We start from the raw sequence: 23,560 nt of genomic DNA, 5'->3' as shown, positions 1-23,560 counted from the left end.
GCTCTTAGGAAATAGCCGCATTTTGTAGCTTTTACTCCTATTTAACATATTTTACAAATTATTCGATTTTTTTGAAATTGGATGAATAACAGTTGCAGATCTTAACAAATTTTGTATGTATGATCATGCATCACAGAGATTATTTTTCATCACAATTTGTTTCCGTACATCATATAGAAGAATTTACGTCTTAAACAATAATTTCATGGATTAACATTGTTCATTATTTTCTCTGGAGTTTTAGCAACGTACCAAGTAAAGTTGGGTTCCAATAAGGCTGTGTACTCGTTGACTTGCCATAAATTCAATTTTAAATGACTTATTATGTAAGATATTAATTACTATATTACTTTCTAAAACTTCTGTTTCCTCTTATCATAAAATTCATAAATTATACATTTTATATAGCTGTTTATATGTATTGCATGATATATGAGATCTTTGATAATGAAAATATTGTTGTGAATAAATTTTTACCAAGGAGACTTAATCACAGATTTTAATTTAAATCAAAAATTATTTTGGAAAACAGATAATATCATAAATCAATGTAGCTAAATATGAATTAATAAAGGTCCTTTTTGAAAGTCATAAATTAATTCAGAAAAAATAATATTAAACAGGTAATAAATAACAATATATATATACATGAATTGTGTGTAGGAGAGTGCATAAATTTTTGTTCTCATATTATGAAAAACATTGAAATTTATTTCATTGGAATTAAAGGAAAATATTAGTTTGCTATGTATTTTGGTACATAACGTATATACTTACTAAAATGAATAAATTTTTTGGTTGCTTACTATTGTGTATAAGTTTTGCTCGGGATTGCACCCAGTTCTAATTGATATTTGAATTGAAAATGCCTCAAATTTTTTTACTGCTTGAAAAGACGGTCTGTTAAATACTGTCAAATTATTTTGTATATCTAAATTTGCATGTGTAAGAGTTTGGCCAATGAATTTGTATAATTCGTTTCAGAAAGTGAATGAAATTATAGAATTTCACGGTAGTTGAACACCATAGCTGTACAGAGGCTGAAGAAATAATAAATAACCAATTGATAAAATGAACTTTTTTAAAATCATGTAAAACCTATGTTAAGGTATTAAATTTAAAAAATAATATTTCTTCAAGAATATTGCAAACTTATTCATTAAAACTAGTTTCTATAATATTATTTATAAAATGAAATATCCTTATTTTCCCAACTCATATATTCACATATACATTTTCATATTTCAATTTATTTTGAAGAGTATGTATATTTATCTCAAAGTTTGAATTATTCATAAAATTTCTGAAAATGAATTATTCATTTTATAATGTGCGGGTTTCTGAAATGAATATATAGAGAGTGATAAAAATCTGAAGCGTATATACGCGTGTATGTAGATATTTTGTTGCCGCAATTATTATAAATAAATTAATTTTAATTTTTATTAAAAAGGCACACGCCTATATTAATTTTTTTTTGTTAATAGAATATAAAGGTACATAATGTACAAGGAACCGGTAATTGGAAAATATTACAAAAATTTTTGAAATTATAAGTGCTCTTGGAATTTGAATCTTTAAAATAAATCCAAAACGCTATGTAGATTTTTAAATTTATTTAATAAGTAATAAAATTTTTGTATATCAAAACATAAATTAAAAAATCTAGACTTTGCACAAGCTAAGTACAGATAACTAATAGATTTTTAAAGCTATGTTTCTATAATCTTTATTCCTGTTGTAAACTGCTTCACTTTATTAAAAAGAATTATATTTGACTATTAAAAAAATTTACGAAAATGAAATTTTGAAAACGGCAACTCTGTTATCATAATTTATTTATTATTAAATTATATTGCATACTTTGTGGAGCAACATTTAAAAAATTATAAAAAACGTAACCGCCGTAATTTTCAAGAAGCCGAAATTTTTTTTTAAATTGGAGAAGTAGCGATACGTATTAGGCAGAAAGAGAAAGTTGAAAGAGAAAAAAAATTGTTTTTGAAAACGAGAAAAAATAGAGTTACCCATGTCAATAGTTGACACCTTAACGAAAAAATTCAATGTAAAACTTTTTCGGAATTATTTTATTATACAGACAAAGAGGCAAACAAACAAAGAACCGAATTTCTCTCTAAAAATAGGGCATCTAAATTTTTCTATTACAGGAAAATTCATTTCTGGCGAAATAGATTACTGTCACAGATCTTCTTCAATGTATTCAATGCGGTCCGCAAAAATACTTAATTCTAGTCCTTATTTGATCATATTGCAATTTAAGAATTTTAAATAGGCGTGATTATCATAATCTAAATGACATTCTGAAATATTAAACTCATTTAACTTTCGCTCAATTTAGTTAATGTTTCTTCCATCCCATAAACTAATTGCAGAATTTTAAACCAACAAGAAAAAAAAATAAAAAAAAATGTTATAATTAAAAGTTTTCAACATTTACGTAATCAATTAATAATGAGATTAATTGAGATAACAAAAAAAAAAACATTTTTGTGTTCACATTTAAGTAATTAAAAATTAATTAAAGTTTTAAAGATCGTAATCGCTGAATATTTTTTTTTTGCAGAAACGTTATGCAGAGGATTAAAAAAATATTAAGTGAGTGAAAAAATTTATCGAATTATGTAAAAAATTCTCTCATTACAAGTTTTTGTAAGGATGTAGCTTGAAAATATTTTAATATTGCATTTTTCATAAGAAGAACAAAATGACAACACATACTTCTTGAAAGTAAATGAGAATAGCACGTCCCTTAATTAAAAAATCGCAATATAACTATTAGTGTATTGCTTATGGAAGGTGTTACATGACCTCGAACATAAAATAATAGAAGCGTCTGCTTAACAAATGCTAAAAGAATATTAATTGAAACATTTTTTATATTAGGGATTTTGTCTCAGATCATTAGTTGTTTGTCTCAGAATTTTAATATTAGCAATTAAGCTTCGGCAGATAATCCTTTTTTACCTCTTACATTAATGTCTGTTATAATTTGTTATTTAAATGTTTTGATTAATAAAGCTTGCGCAGAGTGTTTCCTATAAGGTGGCAAATAATTTCTGGAATTCTTTGTATAATACTAATAACAGAAATTTTCGGAAAATTTAGAAAGGAAAAATTAAAAAAAAAACAAAAATAAAAATTCTGATTTTGACGAGCTTTATTTCGAAAACTATGACTCAAATCTAATTGATTGTAAGACCGAAATATAAAAAGCAATCACCTGTGAAACGAGTCTCTATGTTTCATTATTATTAGTTACTCTATGTCGCATTACTCCGAAGCTATAAGCATTTATTTACATACAAGAAAAATCTGGTACCTTTTTTTTTAACAGGCTGTAGCTCGAAAACGGGTATACATATCTGCACCCTACCCCACCCATGCAATTTTTTGCTGGAAATTGATCAAAGTATCATCTCTGAAAATATTTGCCACCTTATCCGAAATACTTATTAAATTTGCATTTAAGTAAAATTTGACGGTATGTAATTATTATGACACCCGGCCCTGCAAGTCAAATTATATAATATTTTCGTCTCTTAAGTGGGGTCATTGATCTTAAGAATTTATCTTAGAGTCATTGCTATACGAGTATAATTGTGTTCGAATAATTTAATTAATTTTTTACTTTATTTTTTTAATTTCAATATCAAACTTTTAGTAATTTCTATTCAATTCTATTTTTTCTAATATTTCTATATAAAAATTCTTTCATATCAACATTTTGAATTTTCACTAGCGATCAAAAAGCGTAAAATAAATAATATAATTTTAGTACATGTACATAATTTAATTTAATGATTTAAAGACATTTAAAGTAATTAAAACAAAGAAAATAAATATGTACGAATTAGCAAGTAATTATGCTATGGCATAATTTTAAAGCTAAATTTTTCATCCTTACAAATCCTATTATACAAAATTCATTTCAATAATTTTTAATACACATAATATACCTATATAAATTTCTCTATATTACGTATATTACCTACTTTTCTCTAAAGGATTTTTTTTTTCAGTATGATAGCATGAAATTTAAGAAAAATTTTCCTTTAATACTGAAAATGGCACGCGTAACTATTGAAATATCAACATACACCCTCGCAATGTACGTCTTATTCAATATACATATTGTTATACACATATGTACCTATATACTTCAATAATTTGACTGAGATTTTTTTATTATTTCTGATTTAAATATTTCATAAGCTTTTTGTTCATGTCGGTATGTATGTAATTTAAGTATGGGCACATAAACGAATTGAAATATTTTGTCTTTATTTAAATATTAATGCGTTTTAATTTAAGCTCTTAAATATAGCTCAAGGTTAAATAAGCATAATCTAATATTATTTTTTAAAGGTGTACATAATATATAAGCAAATTAAAAGCATATATAGACTGATAGCTGAGTTAAAAGATTTTATGTAGGCGATTTTGAAAGAGTTTCCAGCTTCACTGAATTCTTGCATGAAATTATATAGATATTTGAATTTTAAAATCATTAATCTTTGTAAGAATGTCGGCACAAAATTACCAAGTAACAAGTATAATTTTTATATGTAATGAATTCATAGCAAGGTATAACAAAATTAGGATGATTTACTTTGTATATGGATATGTCGTTGTTGATTTTTATGTCGTAAAGGTTTTATGATGTGCTTCAGAGTCATATAAAACCGACACCAATCAGGTGAAATACTATGTATGATAATATTTTCTTTTTATCTTTAAAATTATTTAAATAAATCTCTTATTTGGCTCACTGCTTTCGAAATTATTAATTAGCCTATTAAGGACTTGTCGATTCCTAAATTCACATTAACGTCACTTGTAATGAGTTATGTATAGATTGTAATGGGAATATATTATATAGATAGGAAAATTGAAACCACGGCGGAGTATATTTTCAGATTTGCCAGCATATTCCAAAATACATCAACGATCTTTATTGTAACATTATCTGATCTTCTGAATGTATACGGAAAATAATTTATCAAATGCTTAAATTTAGAATTCTAAATGACTACATGACTGAGATACACAAAAGATCAATGTTTGTCCAGATGTATAGACTGTATTGTTAAGCTTTCGAATTCTTCTGCGAGACTACTCTATACAGTATCTTAACTGCAATTCCTTATAATTCAAATTTTCCCATTTATAATCCAAAATGTTGTAAGTCTTGCTTAGAATATCAAATGTAAAACATAATTTAAGGATAATTTAAAGATGCTGTGTTGAAATTTAAAAATTTTTTTCAAAAAAAAATATTGTTAAGGAAATTGTATACTTTATATATTAAATTTAAAAGTTATTAATTTAGCTCAGCGCAGTTATATAAAAAGTAAATGTTTATTCTAGTATAAGAAAAAAGAAAAATAATAAATGTTATTTATTAGTGTAATTTTTTTTTCGTTTTTAAAACAAAAAGGAAAATACAAACTATGGTTGATAATTTTTTATATTTTGCAAGTCCTTGAAAATTTTTCTCAATTGTTGTTTTTTTTTTTCGAAAAAAAAACAAAAAATGTTTACGCAACTTCTTAACAAAATATACACAAGAATTATTGCTGTTTATTGTTATACAAACAAAACTGTAATTGTATACAAAGACACGAAACAGTTTAATTACATTTGTGGTGTATAACGAGTTTTTGTAGGGTGTTTTTTTTGTTTTTTAATTAGAACCTGTTACACACTACTTTTCCTAACTTGAACAATAAATAAATAAAATAAATAATATTAAGCCTTTTAACAAATTAAAACCAAATTTAAATAAAATTAAAATTATAAAGAGTTTCGGAAAAGCAGTTAGCCTAAAAATAAAGAAAGTTGTACGGTAATAGCCTAAAAATCTGCAATAAAATTTTAAAATATTTCAAATTTAATACAAGAAATCTTAAGGCATTTCAACTAAATTTGTATCAATGATGAAAAAACTACATCCTTTATTGGAGATCATTTTCAAATTTTGTGTTAGTAAATGAGGAGCTTATTTTTCTTCTCCAATTGCAATATAGTTTGATTAATCGCCATAATTAATGAGATCACCGTAAATGCTTTCTAATGGTTCATTTGATGTATTTTAAGTATATTAATTAGTAGGAGCAAAGAATCATTATTCTAACATTTTAATGGAGATGTTCCATAAACATTAAAAATCCCAAATAAAAGGTTATTTTCACCAAATATTACCCATTTTTTTTTTTACTTTTTAATGAAATGGTAAGCCATAATACCGACATTAAAAATTTATTTTCATATCAATTTTTTCCTCGCGAATTACCATACGCGTATCTACGTATTTTTACATATGTATATGTATATTACTTACATATATGTATGTATATATTTATTTATATTTTAAAAATTCAATACAAAATTTTTCGTCTATTTTCACTTAAAAATTAAAATAAGAAAAAGTATAGTGGTTGTGGTAACGTTAAAACGTTAAAAAATAATTCTAAAAATAAAATGTAGATATACAAAAATAAAATTCAAAACAGACTTAATAGGATACAAAAATTAAGAGGAGAGTATAACGAATTTTAAAGTAAAATTATCTTAACCTTTTTATTGTAATGTAAATGGTGCCTATATTGATTTATAAATACACGTACATAAATTCATATACATAATATATTAAAATACAGGCTGTATAACAATATTCTACCATATTTTCAAGTTGATATATAAATTTTGTGTATGTAGGTCATATTATGATGGTTTATTTATGTGATACGTACTTCCAGTGGTGAATATTTTAAGGATCAAGATTGGAAAGCTGAAGTTGTGTATTTAAAATTTTAGTACAGTTTTAAATTAAAACTAATTTAAACACAAATTTTTTTAAACGCAAAAATTTTAGGGCAAATCTATTATATTCTATAATAAATTTATTGTTATACAGTGTGAAAAATATGTAAGAATTTGCAATAAATGAATAGTAAATAAATTTGCTGGTAAATGAATAGTAAGTCAATTCTTAGTCGTTTAAGTGCTATAGGGTTATCAACAGTCTGCAATGTAGAAATTTTTTAACAGAACTCGACTTAACTTGGACCAATACCATTTGGATTTTAGTGATTTTTCTGCCCAAATACAGGAATCTGTATTAAATTTATGTACTGAGCTATATACTATTCGAGTTATTCATGGCTCAATCGTCACATATTTGTTATATGCTTGATTTACATTTTTTTTATTTGAATACATTACATTAAAATTTAATCAAAAATTTTGTGTTAACACTCATTGGTATTTTATTTTGCCATCAAATTGCAACACAATTTCATAAACACCTTATTCAACTTTTTAAGTGAAATGCATTTACACAATGCCATATTAATTAATGAATTGGGGAAAAAAATTATCCAAGTATACAAAAAGAATTCTTTCTCTTCTGGGTTCTGAATAATTTTTCATTTATTTCACTTTTGTGTACTATTTTTCTCAATAATATTGTTATTTATTTCTTTATAATTTTTTAATTGATCCCAAATGCACCTTAATATATACAACAACAAAAAAATTCTCTGTATATATACATACTTTATATTAAGATTAAAATTACCCATAAATTTCGGTGCACATAATGCATTTCATAAAAAAATTTTATTTCTTTCAAAATAAAATGCAAGGATGTAAGAAGAAAACAGAAAAAGTTTATAAGAATGTTTTTTAATAGAACAATTTATGAAGACTGAAGATGAAATGAAAATAATTCGAAAAAATACTTCATAAGCTTTTAACTTTAGAACTTTTCATGGAATTAATTGAAAATTTAAGAAATGTAGGTACTGTCAAACAACTTCTTTTACAAAAAACTCGCATAACTTATAAATCCTAATACTGTTTCACGGTAGCACAACTGTAGGTATACATTTTCACGGTAGGTATACATTTGTTAGCACAACTGATTATCCAAACTTACTATGTATTGCGTCTTCCGTTCAGTGACGGGTTCTGTGTCGCTTAAATTACAAACAACTTTGTGTAGATTTTGCAGTATGGAGGTTTAAGCATCGTTTCGTATTTTGTGCACTCTTGGATTCGAATGTTGTTTGATTCAACTCATCCTATAGGGTCGCTAAAGTTCCCTCAGGAAACTGTTATAGCATAGAAATGGTGTCTTTGAGGGATATTTATAAAATGTTAACTGGCCGCGGTAATAATTTCCTTAATTGAAATCTTTTCTAATTAAAATCCAAGCACAGTTTCTGCTTACAAAAACAATTCTTTCAGTCCGCTCTGCCTATATATCAATTTTATTCATTTTCATTTTATTTTAATTAATTTCTTATAAATTAAAAATCAAGGTTAATTAAAAATTTATTTTTTTTTTCTTTAAGTATATGTAGAATCTTAATATAAAGGATTCTCATTAATATATTTAAAAAAAAAATTGAAAATAAACTGTTATACTTTGGTAACCCTATACATTACGTGAAGGCTATTGCTCTAATATTCACATATTTTTATTAATATTAAAAATTTTCATGTTTTTAATAATATTCTCGATAATTATTATATAACAAATTTCTGTCTCTTATAATTTGTATGATATATTTATCTATATACCATGGGGAAAAATATGTTATTTCGTATTGATATTTTTAAATATATTATATATGATGTATGTACACTCTTTTATATTATAACAGTATATTATGCCTACATACATTATATAATGAGTTTATGTGCACAGGTGTATAAATTCGATGTAATATATTTTTTTAATATATTATAATATTGAAACGGTAGGATATTTTCGATAATATTTACGGGAATATTTGATATGGAAAAAACACCCACGCTTTAAGTAACGAATTAATTTTTTTTTTTCGATAATCACATGTAAATCAAAATTAAAATGGTAAAATATAATAAAAATATAATATTATGTATGTATGTTAGATTGTAAGATATAATCAAAATATTCTATACATTTTAAATTAATTTAATTGGAATTTAATTATTAATTCGTTTCGAATTATATTAGATTACTAAATACCTTTTTTTATTATATATTCTTACTAAATACAAAAATAAATGGTTTAATTTTTAATATTATGAAAATGAAAATTATTGTAGGAGTTGAATGACATTTGATTCCGTTTATAATATTTTATTGTGAATTGAAAATGTTCAGAGTAAAAAAGGTTTAAAACGTGTTAATGCAATTAAATCGAACACGATTCCAAGTTTTGTTATTTTTAGTTTAAGATTTTAGAGAAATTTTATTATTTGAGAAAATGTTAAATAATAATATTTTATTTTTAAATTGTTGAAACATAAGGATCTAATTAGAATGAGCAAGCGAAAAATTCAATTTCAAATAATTTTAGTTTTTTACATTTTGCAATACCTGATGACCATACTTTGATAAGTCTTGTTTGGGACATTAGTCGAGGAGACACAGAAGCACGCAGTGCCCAATCTCGGAAATTCCTTAAGCGTATGTTAAGATAGTGATTTAACAGTATAATAAATATAAATTTAAATGATAGGACGACATTATGTATATATAAGGACCTTAAAAGTTTAATTTTAAAAGTAACCTCTCTATATAATTTTATTAAATTAAAATTTATTTAAATTACTTAAAGTCCACAAGATGAAATTTCTACGTTTACTTATTAAAATCAATATCGCTTACAACCCTCATCCTCTAACGTATATTTATATTATATTTTCTGTTAAATATAAAAATTCCTAAGTATAATAATTTTGCTAATACTTTAATTATGTTATCATTATTTCATTCCCTAAATATTTAAATTTTAATTTTTATGAATGAATATTTTGCTATTTACAAAAGAAAAAAATTCTATAACCATTATTATCTGTTATACAATAATATGAAAAGTTTGAAAAAGTTTTTTTCTGTATTTTTAACGAAATTTTGTTAATTAAAAACTCTGTAAATAAATTTTTTAATTTTATTTTGAAAATACAATTTTAGTTTTCATTATCCCACGTAATTACCCAAATGAAAACAATAATACTTTTCAAATTTATTCTAATTTTATTCTAGAAATCTAATTATAGAAGCTAAATTTTATATTGTAAAGTAATGAGGTTTATTCCGCACTGTTTTTTTTTTCGCAAATTATTTTGTGAATTTTTTTGTTTTTTTTTTTCGTTGAAATTTTGTTTTTACGAGTATAAGAAAGTGACATTATATGCGATTTCTATTGAAATTATATTTACGTTTAAAATGGTTTTGAAAATTTTTTAATTTCAATACCGAACTTTGGAAAATATTTACATGAAACTCTCATATGATTAGAAAAAAAAAACAGGTTTAATAAATGGAAAAGTAGAAAGCATTCCTTTAACAATGGGCAATTTTAATAAATGGCAAATAACAAATAACGAAAAACAAAGTGCAAATACCGAAGAGGAAATGCAAATAGCAAGTAGCAAATACCAAATATCAAAGAGCAAATAGCAAATAGTAAATAGCAAATAGCAAGTAGCAAATAGTAAATGGCAAATGGCAAATAGCGAATAGGAAAAAACAAATAGCAAATGGCAAAAAGCAAATAGTAAATAGTAAATAGCAAATAGCAAGTAGCAAATACCAAATAGCAAAGAGCAAATAGCAAATAGTAAGTAGCAAATAGCAAATAGTAAATAGCAAATAGTAAGTAGCAAATAGCAAGTAGTAAATACCAAATAGCAAAGAGCAAATAGTAAATAGCAAAGAGCAAATAGCAAATAGCAAAGAGCAAATAGCAAATAGTAAATAGCAAATAGTAAGTAGCAAATAGCAAGTAGTAAATACCAAATAGCAAAGAGCAAATAGTAAATAGCAAAGAGCAAATAGCAAATAGTAAATAGCAAATAAAAAATAGCAAATGGGTAAAACAAGAGTTTTGTGCAAAATTTAGTTGATGCGTATGAATATATTCCTGTAATATTTATTCAGATTGATTAGTAATTACCGCTTAAAATTTCCCTAAAAAATGGAGCAAACTTTCATTCACAACCACGCACGAAACCTCAGTGGTTTTTCGAAATACAGAGATTTTAAGGAAATTTTGCTCACAAAATTTCAACTTAACCAAGATTTTTTTTGCTCATGACTTTCGCTTGGCTCTAAAAAAGATGGAAGCTTTAAACAAACAATTTTTGAAAGGGCTTAAACTGCATTTGATTCTATTAAAATAATGATTAATTTGGCAAGCATAACTCATAGATTAGCTAACATTTGGTACTTATTTCATACTATTGTATTTTCTTTGAAATAAGACCAATGCTTTACAAAATGCTATTTAAAAACATAATTGTTCATTTGTGTTAAGAATCGCACAAATTTTCATACTTTTATAGAAATTTTCAATAATTTCTTAGGAAAATGAAAAGTTTTGTAGTAGAAACTTTTTAAATTTATCCTATACTATTTATTTCTCTAAAATAACATTAACTTCTGTTACATACATACATATATCTATTTGATAACAATTAATTTATAGATAAATTACATAATATGTATGCATGTATGTATTTAATAAGTATTTTCTTTTATTTAGTTGGTGAATCCTTTACGATCAAAAACAAAAAGAATTAACTGTAAGATTGCATGTTAAATTGTAATATAAAATCAAAAGAATAAAAAGAAAATAAATTGAAAATGAAAACCAGGAATACTTTTTGAAGAAATAAAAACTTTGTAATTATAGAACTTTCAACTTTTCCTATATAATATCGTGTACATATATTTATTTTATATAAAAGGGACAGTTCACCTAGATAAATTTTATTTAAAGGGCTCTTTAGTACAATACAAGTAATGCTTTATTGAATTTTTTTTTTAAGTAAACGCTTTTTAATTAAAAAATTTTTTTTTCTTTTTATAATATTTTTAACCACTTTTACGAAAATTAAAAGTTAAAAAGAAAATTTTTCCCCCAACCTCTATATACCGCATAAATACAGTTAATAAATTTCTTTGGGAACAAGTTTGGAAAATTAACAAGAAAAATTTTTAAGGTGGACTGCTTTGGTTATATTTCAACTACATTTTTATGATATTGTCGTGTTCAATGTTTGAAATAAAAGATTAAATTTAATCAAAGGAGTAAAACGAATAAAGTATAAAGTAATTTTACCTGTACATGTAAAAATGGCCGCATAATATTATAGAAACTAAACCAAAATACTAAGAAAATTTATTTTAAATAATAGGGACTATAAGTAAATTTGCTTGCTTACTTAATTCATTTGAAAATGGGAACATTGTGATTAAAATTTTCGTGCAATAAAATATAGGATGTTATTAAGGACATTTACTTTAATATTAAGTTAAATATTGAAAATGTAAAAACTCGTGTCTGATTTTAAATTTTTAAAATTGCAAAGAATAAATTTTTTATAGAATATTTTGCATACTCTTATGCATTAATAATTAAAGAAAATAGCAATTATTATAGTCTTGCTTTGCTCTTCCTTGTCAAGGTTATTTTTGGTTTTGTTTTCGAGTGAAATTCCAAAAGCAAGAAAATAAAAATCTAAAATTTTATTTTCGGATAAGTACAAAATGTAATGTGGCAAGGTCATTAGCATAAAAATTACTTTGAAATAAGAAATTCAGATTATAGAAAATTTAAATTGAAGAAATCTTAAAATATGTAATCTTAAAGTGTTTTTTATTCGTTATTCAATTTTGAACTGTTAATGAGTTTAGTTTTGTCAGTATATTTGAGATACTCAGTTTCACAATATTTTAGTTTCAGACAAGAAAAGCAATTGGTCTGAAACACAATGAAGGATTCTTAATGATTGAAAAATTAAAAAAAAATAACTCAGTTAACTTTTAATAAATAATAAGACTGGAGGATTGTAGATTTAGATAATAGGGCGATGATCTACTGTGGCCTAAAGAAAAGAAGATCTATCGTGCGCCTAAGCACAAGTGGCCATCGTCATGCTTAGAGCACTTCCTCGAAAGTCACATTTTTGAATCCGAGCAACCTTTCTGGTGTTCCATAGCGATATGCCCATTGGTATAGTCCACCCGAGCTGTCCCTTTTCTTATGGACCAGTGCTCCACACTCATCAAGGATCGTTTTTTACTAAAAAAACTGATTTTAAAATTCCGCACGGTCTCATAAAAGTATTTGGTAACAGCTTTAAAAATTTATTTGTTTCATTAAAAATATCTGTTGAGAATTGAGAAATGTAGTTGTTTCAGCAGTCTTGTTTTGAACTTGTTTTCTTAATTGACCTAATTAACGAATTTCCAATTGATATCCACGGAAAATTTGGATCACTAGAGTTTTCTTATATGAAAGTGGTAAATTTTCATGGTTCATTTTCCAATATATATATTTTTACGTGCTACATTTCCAAAATTTAAAACAAAATTTCCCTATGAAATTTTTGCCCGATGAAAATTTCGCGGTTCATTTTGGATTTTTCGAAAATAATTGAATTAAATTTGAAAAATAATTTAAGAAATTGTAATGATGAATAAATTAAATATTTTACACATGAAGAAGAACAAAACTTCAAAGCACAGCCGGAAGAACAAACCTTCATAATTCGTTATTTATTTTAGAAGACAAATTCTTCTAATTTGAATCAACGAATTCATTAAGAATAAAATTTTATTTTTTATAATTTTCATTTTTGACCTAATTCTGAAATATTTAATAATTAAATTGTAAAACTTTAGCAGTAGATTTTTTTTGTAGATTTATATAACCGGGGTAACAGTGCACTGTGACTTGCGTGGTCACAAGTCAATCAAGTATCATATAAGATAAGGATCTAGTTTCAATAAGGATAAACAGTATCAATGTTTTCTAATTCAATTAATGAAAATTATTCAGTTTTTAGTTAAAGTGAACAATTTCATCAATTTTTTTTTTCTATAGTTCGGAACAAGTGAGAGGAGTACCATAATCCTAGTGTGTAGTCTTAATTTTTGTACTTTTCACATCAGCTAAGAATGAATAAATTAAGAAATTTTTGTCATTGATCGTATCACTGTACTAAATTGTCAACATTAAAGAAAACCGTCCTTGTTCTATAAAGCTTCTAATGATATTTTCTAACACCAGCATACAATTTAGAATACCCTTTTAAATAATCATAAAAATTTCAAATTTTCGAATTATTAAAAAGACAATTCTAATCTACAGTGTATATTTTTCAAATTTTCACTAATTGCAAGTGAACTTATGCGAATTGAAGTGAATAAATTAAATACAATAATTTTCAGCATTCTAAATAAGTAAATGTACGTTTATATTCGACTATAATTAAGCGCAAAATATGAATACAATGCATTGAAAATCTACACTCTATAGTTTCATTCCTTCATTCTATAGTTTATTTTAGACTTTAATTAAAACGGTAAAATTTTTTCTTAAAATGGAAAATTGAATTTCCTTCTAACTTCAATATTTAGTTTAATTTTCTTAATTTTTTTGCTAAATTTTATTTTATGATGGACCGTAGAGTGTACATAATTTTGTTGCGTCAATACCTTACAAGATTTTGATTAAACCAATTCCCATTAGGTTCATAGGAAAACAAAAAAATAAAATGTTTACATTATTCTTTTCCATAAATTGGATGTTATTTAATATAAGACAGGTGTTCTTAGTGACGTACATTAGTAGGCAGTATATATAAGTTTTACACAACTTATAAGAAATGAAAATATTCTTAAAGTATCTACGTGATATTTTGTAAATACAATTTACTCTTATGTACAAAATACTGTGTATAATAGAAGTTTAGCATGAATATCCTTAATCAGCTACATTTGAAAACTAGATGCGTAGGCGTGAAAACTTACAAATATTCAATGTAATTAGAAATGTACAAAAAAATGAACAAAAATATTTTCTTCAATTCGATTTTATTTCAGTAGAAATAGTTCCGTTTTAACTCAAGATGATGGGAAAATGAATAATTTGAATAAAGTCCTACACAACCTCGACAAGTCTTCGATAAGACCGAATTTTTTATTTCAGTTCCTTCCAAAACCTTAATTTCATCGAACTACACGCAACTCTTTCACATATTATAACGTACATATTTTATGTACCAAAGAATTAATTTCCTATTAAAATGCACATAATTCTACATTTATACAAATATAATTAATTGCTTTTACTTAATAACAATTTCTGTAAGTTGTTCACATGTGCGACCCATAAATAATTCAATAAATTTAGAAAAAAAATATTTAATAAATTGAAATTCCGAAATTGTTTTTTAAATTATATTAAATAGATAATTTCACATATTTTCATACTTTTATTGTAGAGGCAAGAAACTTATTGCCTGAAAAAATATTTAAGAGAAGAATTCAATTGTTAGCCAATATATAGGGTGATTCAATAATAAATAAAGATCTCTCCTTTTTCACTCCTCATTTGAACCACCCGGAATCCTCACAAATCCGTCAAGATCCCTAACATTTACATCCGCTAAGGCTGCAGTGCGACCAAAGAAGTAAAACCCGAAAAAAATTAGAAATATCTGCCTGAAATGCCCCAGGTGGGTCACCGTTTCATCTTACCCCCGTCTTAGCAACTCCTACAGAAATCGTTTGCGGTTTAGCCCGTCCTCCTTGCATGTTCGCTGATCAGACAATGGCCCATCAGAACACAATTACAGCATTGATATCCTCCTGTCGAAGAGATATCAACGCTTTTGTACTAAGCAAGTCCAGCCGACATTCTCGTCGACGTGTTACATGTTGTTCCATTTACTCATCTGCGAATGGTATACCCCAATGTCGCTTTGTGTAACAGCAGAAAATGGTCAAGTAAAAATTTTGCTAAAATTTTTTTAAAATTCCTGTATCTCGTTCAGCTTGATTCTCACGATCTTGTAAGACCTTGCATTTTTTCTAAATCAACCTGTTTAAACTATATACGTATACATAAAATATGTATGTGTGAGTACATCGGTTTTAATATCATTGAAAAATTGATTGGAGCTTTTGTTCACTCAACAAAAGGATAAAAAAAAATATAAAAGAAAACGACTAATTCATTCTTCCTTTCTTGTTTTCCTTGTTTTTCTTGAACTGACAATATATAGGTACTTTCCTTTCAATAAAAATTAAGAAAAGTATTTTTGAAATTATTTCCTATATCTAAGACATCAGTCGAAAAATGTATAAGGAAAATAGAAAAATTTCAAGGAAAATTAAATTTTTTCCATGTTAAAAAAAAAAAAGAAAAATTTTCTTGAATTGATTTTCTGTCCATTCAGAAATTACCTATACCTACCATTATAATTGTGTATGTAGGTAACTCTAGAGAATAGCAAAAAATGGAAAAAAAAATTTGGAAAATTGAGTTAAGTCCTTCATTTTCTATTAATTTTCTTTTTCATTCATTTTAAAGAATATTTTTTTAACATTATTTTTTACCTAAGGCAATTTCTATATATACACATTATAAGTACATTTATTGACACACACACACTCAGCCACATATCCACATATAAACGCCTACATTGAATTGCTTTCCGAAAAAAAAAAAATTTCATCGTAAAATTAAGAGGTAGTTCTATAATAATAAAATTATTTGTAGGTCAACACTTATCAATATGGTTAAATTTTCACAACCTTTACCAAATAAAAAGCAAAGAAAAAGAAAAAGAAAAAATTTTTGGAATTTGAAATGAATGGTTCTTTATTTTCCATCTCAAGTTCAATAATAAATGTGAATTTTTGATATAGCTCCAACAAATAATAATATCCTTAAAATATGGCGTACAATTTTCTTTTGTAATAATATATAAAAAAATTTTGACACACAGGTATGAAAGAAAAAAGAAATATGAAAATAAATAAGGAAAAAATAAAATAGAAGGAAGCCGTAGAAAATTCTTATAAGTAGAATAAGAACAACAAGGTATGTACGTAATTCTGAAGGAGAAAATAAGTCATCTGTAAAAGGAAAAACACAATTTATTATTTTCATTTTTGTTTTATTTTTTATTATTTTATGTTTATAACATTATTTAATTGAAAACAGAGAGAGAGAGAGAGAGAGAGAAATGAAATTTTTGCCACTCTTTAAATTATGTTGTTCTTCTACATTTATTTTGTATATTACCCATATATACATAATAATATGAGCTCATGTGGGAGAGAAAAGACAAACAAGCAAAAGCAAGTTTTATAAACGAAAAAAAATACCTATAACCTAGAAGGATTTAATGCCCTTGAAATTTGATTTGGTATATCTATATATTATATGTATACACATTGCGGCAGTGATGATTTTGTTTCATTTGCTTTTCCTCGAACAACGAAGGTTATGTTACGCTCATATTGTATAATACTTATATATTTTATCCACATTTAATATACAAGTTTATATATTTTATTTTCTTACTTTATTTTTTTGATATATTATTAAAGAAATGAACCCTATAGGATACCCATGTTAATGCTAATCTGATGAAAAATTATTGGAATCAATAATATTATTGAATGTTCTTATAGTATTTGATATATTCCAATATACACATACTTTATATAATAATACAGGCCATTTCTAATTCTATCATAAGCAGGTTGTGAGCAGATTTTCATTTTAAGAATATATCAAAATGTTAGATTTTTAGCAGATTATGTTTGAATTGGAATATATAGGTATATTATTTTACTTATACTATTACAATGTATAGATAATAAGATATATATATAGGATGTTATTGATTTCAATTTAAGAAAAATACCTGTCGTATTATATTTATTTTAAACACCTACTCGCATGTATCTCTGTTAAAATGTATTTATCTCATATTAGGGCATATGTCCTATATGATATATTCTATAAGTATAATACATATATGTATATGTAGATTTATTATGTTATAAGGTTAAATTTATTGAAGGAGTTAATTTTATATCCATTTGGGATTTAGATATAAATGGTTACAGTAGCTGTTAGTTGTAGAAAATGCCATGGTCCTTTGGTAAAATTTATCTATTCTTTAGCAATTCCTATATATAGTGAAACATTTCAGTACACACCTGAGAGATTATTATTATTTATTAAATAAAAGCTTTACTTAAAAGAAAAAGACCTAAGGAATTTTTGGGACTAAAGTATTTTGTATTGTATTATGTTTAAAGAAATTTCAATAAAAAATTAATATTTTGTAAATTATTAATCAATTTACTGCGAAAATAATAATGTAGTTCCGAACATTAAAAATTAAATGGGCTAATATTTTTTTAGTGATAAGCAAACACATGTAAAGTGACTTCCTAGGTATCAATATGGAAGGCTTTACTTGTGGATAGTACTAATATCTTATAATAAAAATAAGTTATCATTAAATGTTGACCAGTTCCAGAAACACTGGTTGAAATTTTAAGGAAACAGGTAGTAAATAATAAGTGAGAAACTGGTTTCTTCATTAATAACTATTTTGTATAAAATTACAGGCTTATAACATAATATAGTCACGGAAATTTCTTCATGCCTCTGTAGCTCAGTTGGTAGAGCGTCCGCCTAGAAAGCGGTAGGTCACTGGTTCGAGTCCAGTTCGAGGAGAAAAATTTTTTTAATGAATTTTTCTGCCTTTAACTCGTTCCTTTGATTACGTCATCCATCTGTTCTGCAGTTGCATGAAGAAATTTCCATTAAGATAAATTAGTAGTGTAATAGGCACATTCTTATTGATTCCGCAACTATGATGTTGTATTAGTAAAATTCATAATATAGTTATAGGGTTCAGAAGTACATAATCGATCTTAATTGATATTCCAAAAGCCACAATAGAATAGTAAAGTAATAAAAGGCTTAGAAGAATATATTCTGTATTTGAATGCCATTTAATTGGAAAATTTCTTATAGACTCGAATTTTTATATTAAGAAGCGATGACAAGCATTTGATAACATCAAAAATTAATGTTTGTCATAATAAGTGTCATGAAATGCTTTCAATATTTTCTTGCTACCTTAAATTTGAAAAATCTGTTAATCGTTCTAAATTCCTTTCACATACAGAATGTGAATATGGAAACGAAAAAATTATTACTCACAACACTACTTTTGTGCTTCTAAAAATATAATAAAGTGTTTAATTGCAACGTTGCTTAAAACAACACCGTTCATTGTTTAAAACAATATAACAATATTTTTTTTTAATAGTATTCCAATTACAGGTATTTTATGATGTGTACAGACAAATCAAAAATTATAGCTGCAATAAATAAATAAATTCATTGACTTTTTTTTATGGGAGCAATAAATCAGTGAATTTGAAGTTTTTAACACTTTTAAATGAAATAATTGAAAATTATTACGTTTTTAAAATTGTTTTAAAAAAATTATAACTGTTATACACCCAAACTGACATATTGTAAATCAATAAAGCAATGTCATTTTCATTTTTGAACACTTAATTAAAATGAATTCATTGCCATTCAATTTATTTTTCTTTTGTTCAATAATTTAGTTTTTAGAATTTTGTAAAAATTAATTGATTTTTATTTAACAAAACAAATATTATTTATTTATAACAGTTTTTTTTCCCTTTATTTTTTGATTTTTTAATTCTTTAAAATTTATTACAGATTAAGCTATACAGAAATATTCAATGAATTTATTTTTATGACACAATTTAAAATTAGAAATTAATTACATGCCTTATTTTACAAATTTTATAACATTGTCAGCCGCCATTGCTCTTAAAAATTTTTTAGAATAATAAAAATTATGTACACCATAGATATTTTTTATTTTTAATCAATTTTATAAAATTAAAAATTTAAATTTGAAAAACCTTCAACTACATTTTATTTTGTAATTTTACTAAATTAGAAATTAATTAAAAATTATATAACATGCCATTCTGTTAAGTATGTCACCTGTTGATTCTTTTATAATTAATCACTTGCATAAATAATTAATATTATTAAGGCACGCGCAAATAAAAAAAAAAAACACAAAAAAAACGAAAATGTTTTAATTTTGGCCATTTTGAATGGAAAAATGAATGGAAATGTCATCGAAATGGAATTGAGGCATACATAAGGTCAGTCGTATTCTACTTTTGTGTATAGATGAAGTAAAATAATCAGAATTACAGCAATATCAAGGAGAGAGAAAGCAATTTGAATAGAATTTACTTAAAAGGCTACATTACAAATTCATAAAAAATTTTTTACTATTTAAAATTTCGAACAATTTTAATACTTCAAAAAAAAATAATCTCAAATTCACAAATCAATTTAAAATCTGGCGGCCATTATAAAAATTCTATGTTTATTCATATTTGTTTTGTGTTCCAACATCATACAAGCGATTACAAAATTTAAAATTTCTAGTAGTTCTAGTCTATGTAATAGTTTAAAAAAAAATCACCTTTATTTAAATGATATTAAAAATGTTTAATTGCTAAGTACTGCTTTAGTGCTGTGAACATAATAAGGTATAGAGCTAGAATTTGGGTGGATACAAATTCAAATTTCCGAAATGTGTAATATTTCAAATACTAATATTATCCTAGTTCTACAGGTACGAGTAATCCCTCTACACCTCCGTGATTTACAGAAACTTGGAGTACATGTCAGATTTTTTATCATATCAGTACATGACAAGTATTTTTGTCATAGAACTGTCGGACTACAGTTACATTTTTTAGATTTTTTACAATTATTCATAGTGCAGCTTAGGCCCAGTCTCAGGATATTAAAAGCAATATTATTGTAAAATTAAATAATTTGTCAGAAAATATAACTTCCAGAAGAATCTAGGGTTCTGAAAGCAAGTTTAATTTTGAAAATTCAAATAAATTTGGACATATAAAGTATTCTTAGTCTATCTTATTGATTTAAGAATGGGCTAAAAGTTTTGGTATTATTTCTTTTTTCAAATCGGACCAATCTAGCAAATAGAGTGAGATTAAATTTTATTTATTCTTAACAAATTTCATCTAATACGTGAATCATGAACAAGTTCTCAATATGAAACCCTCGTATTTTATCCTATAATTTTCAACCTTTTCCTAACTCTGATTTATTTAAAAAAAACACAAACCAAACTATTAAAAAAGCCAAATTTACAATCGTTGAATTATTTTTGCCTACATAATTTTTTATTAAAATTTCAACCACAAATTCAAGGTGATTTTTATTAAAATTTATTTGTGTTTTACCATTTCCTAAACCCCATTTTGTAAAAAAAAAACGTTTATTTATTCTTTCGTCCGTTTTTGCTATTTTGTAAAAATAAAAAATCAATAATGTTAATAAAAATTTAAAAACGAAAATTTATTTTAAATGAAAAACGCATAAATACAATAAAAAAGAAAATTAACAATAACAAAGCATTAAAAAAATATGGAAAAACACAAAAAAAAAATAAATTTGCTAATAAAAAAATCGAAATTTTTTCAACGCACACATCCAAATATTCCAAATATAAATATTTACTTTCTAAATTCCATCTGCGTTTATTAAAGTTTGTAAATGTGTGTGCTGCTTATACGCAAAAAAAAAAAACGAAAAATTTTAACAATAAAGGATTGGTCACGTTTCGGCTTTATATTTTTTTGTCTCCTTCATGTTTAATCCTTTTTATAACCTTTATTTTTATTTAAATCATCCATCATTGTGTTTCATCCGCTGTATACACCATTTCTTCTATGTTCGTATTCGTATATATTCATATAACAAAATATTAAGGAACTTTTCCTTTCATTTTTAATGGATTTTAAATTTTTAATAAGCAAAACAAAAAAAGGTTTTTACATAATCGAAAATTTATGATTTTATCTAAGTTCTAAGTTCAACAAATCGATTTTTCAAGAAAGACAACAAAAAAAAGACATGATGATAATAAAATATTAGCAGTCTTGAACTTTTCCAATAACAGAAAAAATAAACAAAAATATTTTTGGGTTAAAATTTCTGGATTTTCTATAAATTTTTTCTCCTTTTCTATTTTTTTGTTTTAAAACTTTGAAATTTCTTTCTTGTTGCATATACTCGTAGTTTTAATAAACTTCGAATAGGTTTTATGTGTTTTAAACAACATAATATAAACGAGTATCTGTTATACAGTTTAGAAAAGTTTTAATTTAGTGTTATACTTAATATTTTAATACTTTACGCGCTTTAATAATGCCATCATGTTAATGCGATTTTGGACAAATTGTTTTTTGGAGAAATTTAAGGGCAATATTTTTTATTAAATCTTGTGTTATAGACTTTAATGTATATTGAACTCGTATATTTTTGTATGTGCAGGTAAATGTTTGTGCCTATATGAAAAAAAAGATTATATAAATTTAAGAAACTTAAAGAACATTAAAATATGCCGGGGAGTACTATAACATAACGATTTTCGAGGAATTATAGAAGAGAGCCCAGATTTGCGGTCAATGCCCTGTATTATTTCCATAAATTGGGTCTATAGAATTGCATATGAAAAGGAGATGGCGATTTTATTTATGAGGATGAATTAAATGTCTGATGTTATGTGTCATTTTTGGACTTACATGTAGTGTAATTTAAGGAAATCGATAATTATGTGAATGTAAGAAGCATACAGATACTTAATAAGTAGTAAAATGTTATATAAGCCTTTACGGCACCAATGATTTGGTTTTAACTCGACACCCTTCCTACCTAAAATCTAATAACATATCTAAACGTATGATTGTCAACAATTTTCTGATAATCACATTTTTATATCAAAGAAAAACAATCATAAAATGAATTTTCATGAAATTGGAACTCAAAAATTCCGAAATTGAATAAACTTTTAAGAAAATTAAGATTATTAACCTTGACCACGCTTATTTTTTGAGATTGTTGCTGAATTTATTAATAATTTTTTTTTCTTTTCTAAAATATAGTACAAGTTTAAATTGCCATTTTGATTTTTTTGCAAATGGTGCAGGATACTTTAATAATTTTAGTGTTGCCAGAAAAATGAGCAATCTAATTAAAAAATTAAGAAATTAAGAAAATGAGAATACTATGATTTTACTTTTTTTCTCATTTCGTTATATATATTTTCGTTATTCAAGCTGCACGACGTCACAAATGTACATTCAAATACATTTTGTGACGTCGTGCAGCTTGATTACTGAATACATTATAGCTCACAAATTGGACGACATTAATTTGATTTTTCGAAATTTCGATGTTAGAAGCGTTCGAACTCAGTAGAGTCTTTTTTTTTTTATAATAAGACACAAAATATGAGAACGAACATATCTTCGATAGTACAGCTTTTTTCGGATTTACAAAAAATATTTTCATCCTGGCGCTTCTTCAGTATAAAGAATTAAACTCGTCAATATTTCCCACTGTCTTAACAAAATTTATTTTTGCGGCAATATTTGAATTTTATTAATTCTTAATTTTTCTATATATAATAAATTCTATATTTAAATTAAAATCCCAACACGATTACTTTTCTAAAATTACTTTTACCAAATACATTTTTAATGCAAAAACAAAAACAGCAAGCAAAAATAAAAATTATTTATTTTCCATTATTATTCAAGTACGTCCTATGAAACAGC

The 23,560-nt window shown here is 25.0% G+C and overlaps 1 protein-coding gene across 2 annotated transcripts in view; it reads left to right on the top strand.

Annotated features, from left to right (window-relative positions):
• The window catches only part of LOC129611820 (probable cyclin-dependent serine/threonine-protein kinase DDB_G0292550), a 164,057-nt gene that overhangs the window by 8,517 nt on the left and 131,980 nt on the right, over window positions 1–23,560 (top strand). The window contains exon 2 of one of the 2 annotated variants that reach the window (XM_055525195.1): window positions 2,585–2,616. The exons of the other annotated variant lie outside the window; for it this stretch is intronic. Coding sequence (XP_055381170.1) covers window positions 2,592–2,616 — 25 coding nt within the window. The 5' untranslated portion in view covers window positions 2,585–2,591. The remainder of the gene's footprint in view (window positions 1–2,584; window positions 2,617–23,560) is intronic. 2 annotated transcript variants of the gene reach the window in all.

This window comes from Condylostylus longicornis, unplaced genomic scaffold (genome assembly GCF_029603195.1).
Source record: "Condylostylus longicornis isolate FDR11 unplaced genomic scaffold, ASM2960319v2 ptg000055l, whole genome shotgun sequence".
Lineage (NCBI taxonomy): Eukaryota > Metazoa > Arthropoda > Insecta > Diptera > Dolichopodidae > Condylostylus > Condylostylus longicornis.
The sequence above is the reverse complement of the archived record's forward strand: the minus strand, read 5'-3'. Positions and strand labels throughout refer to the sequence as shown.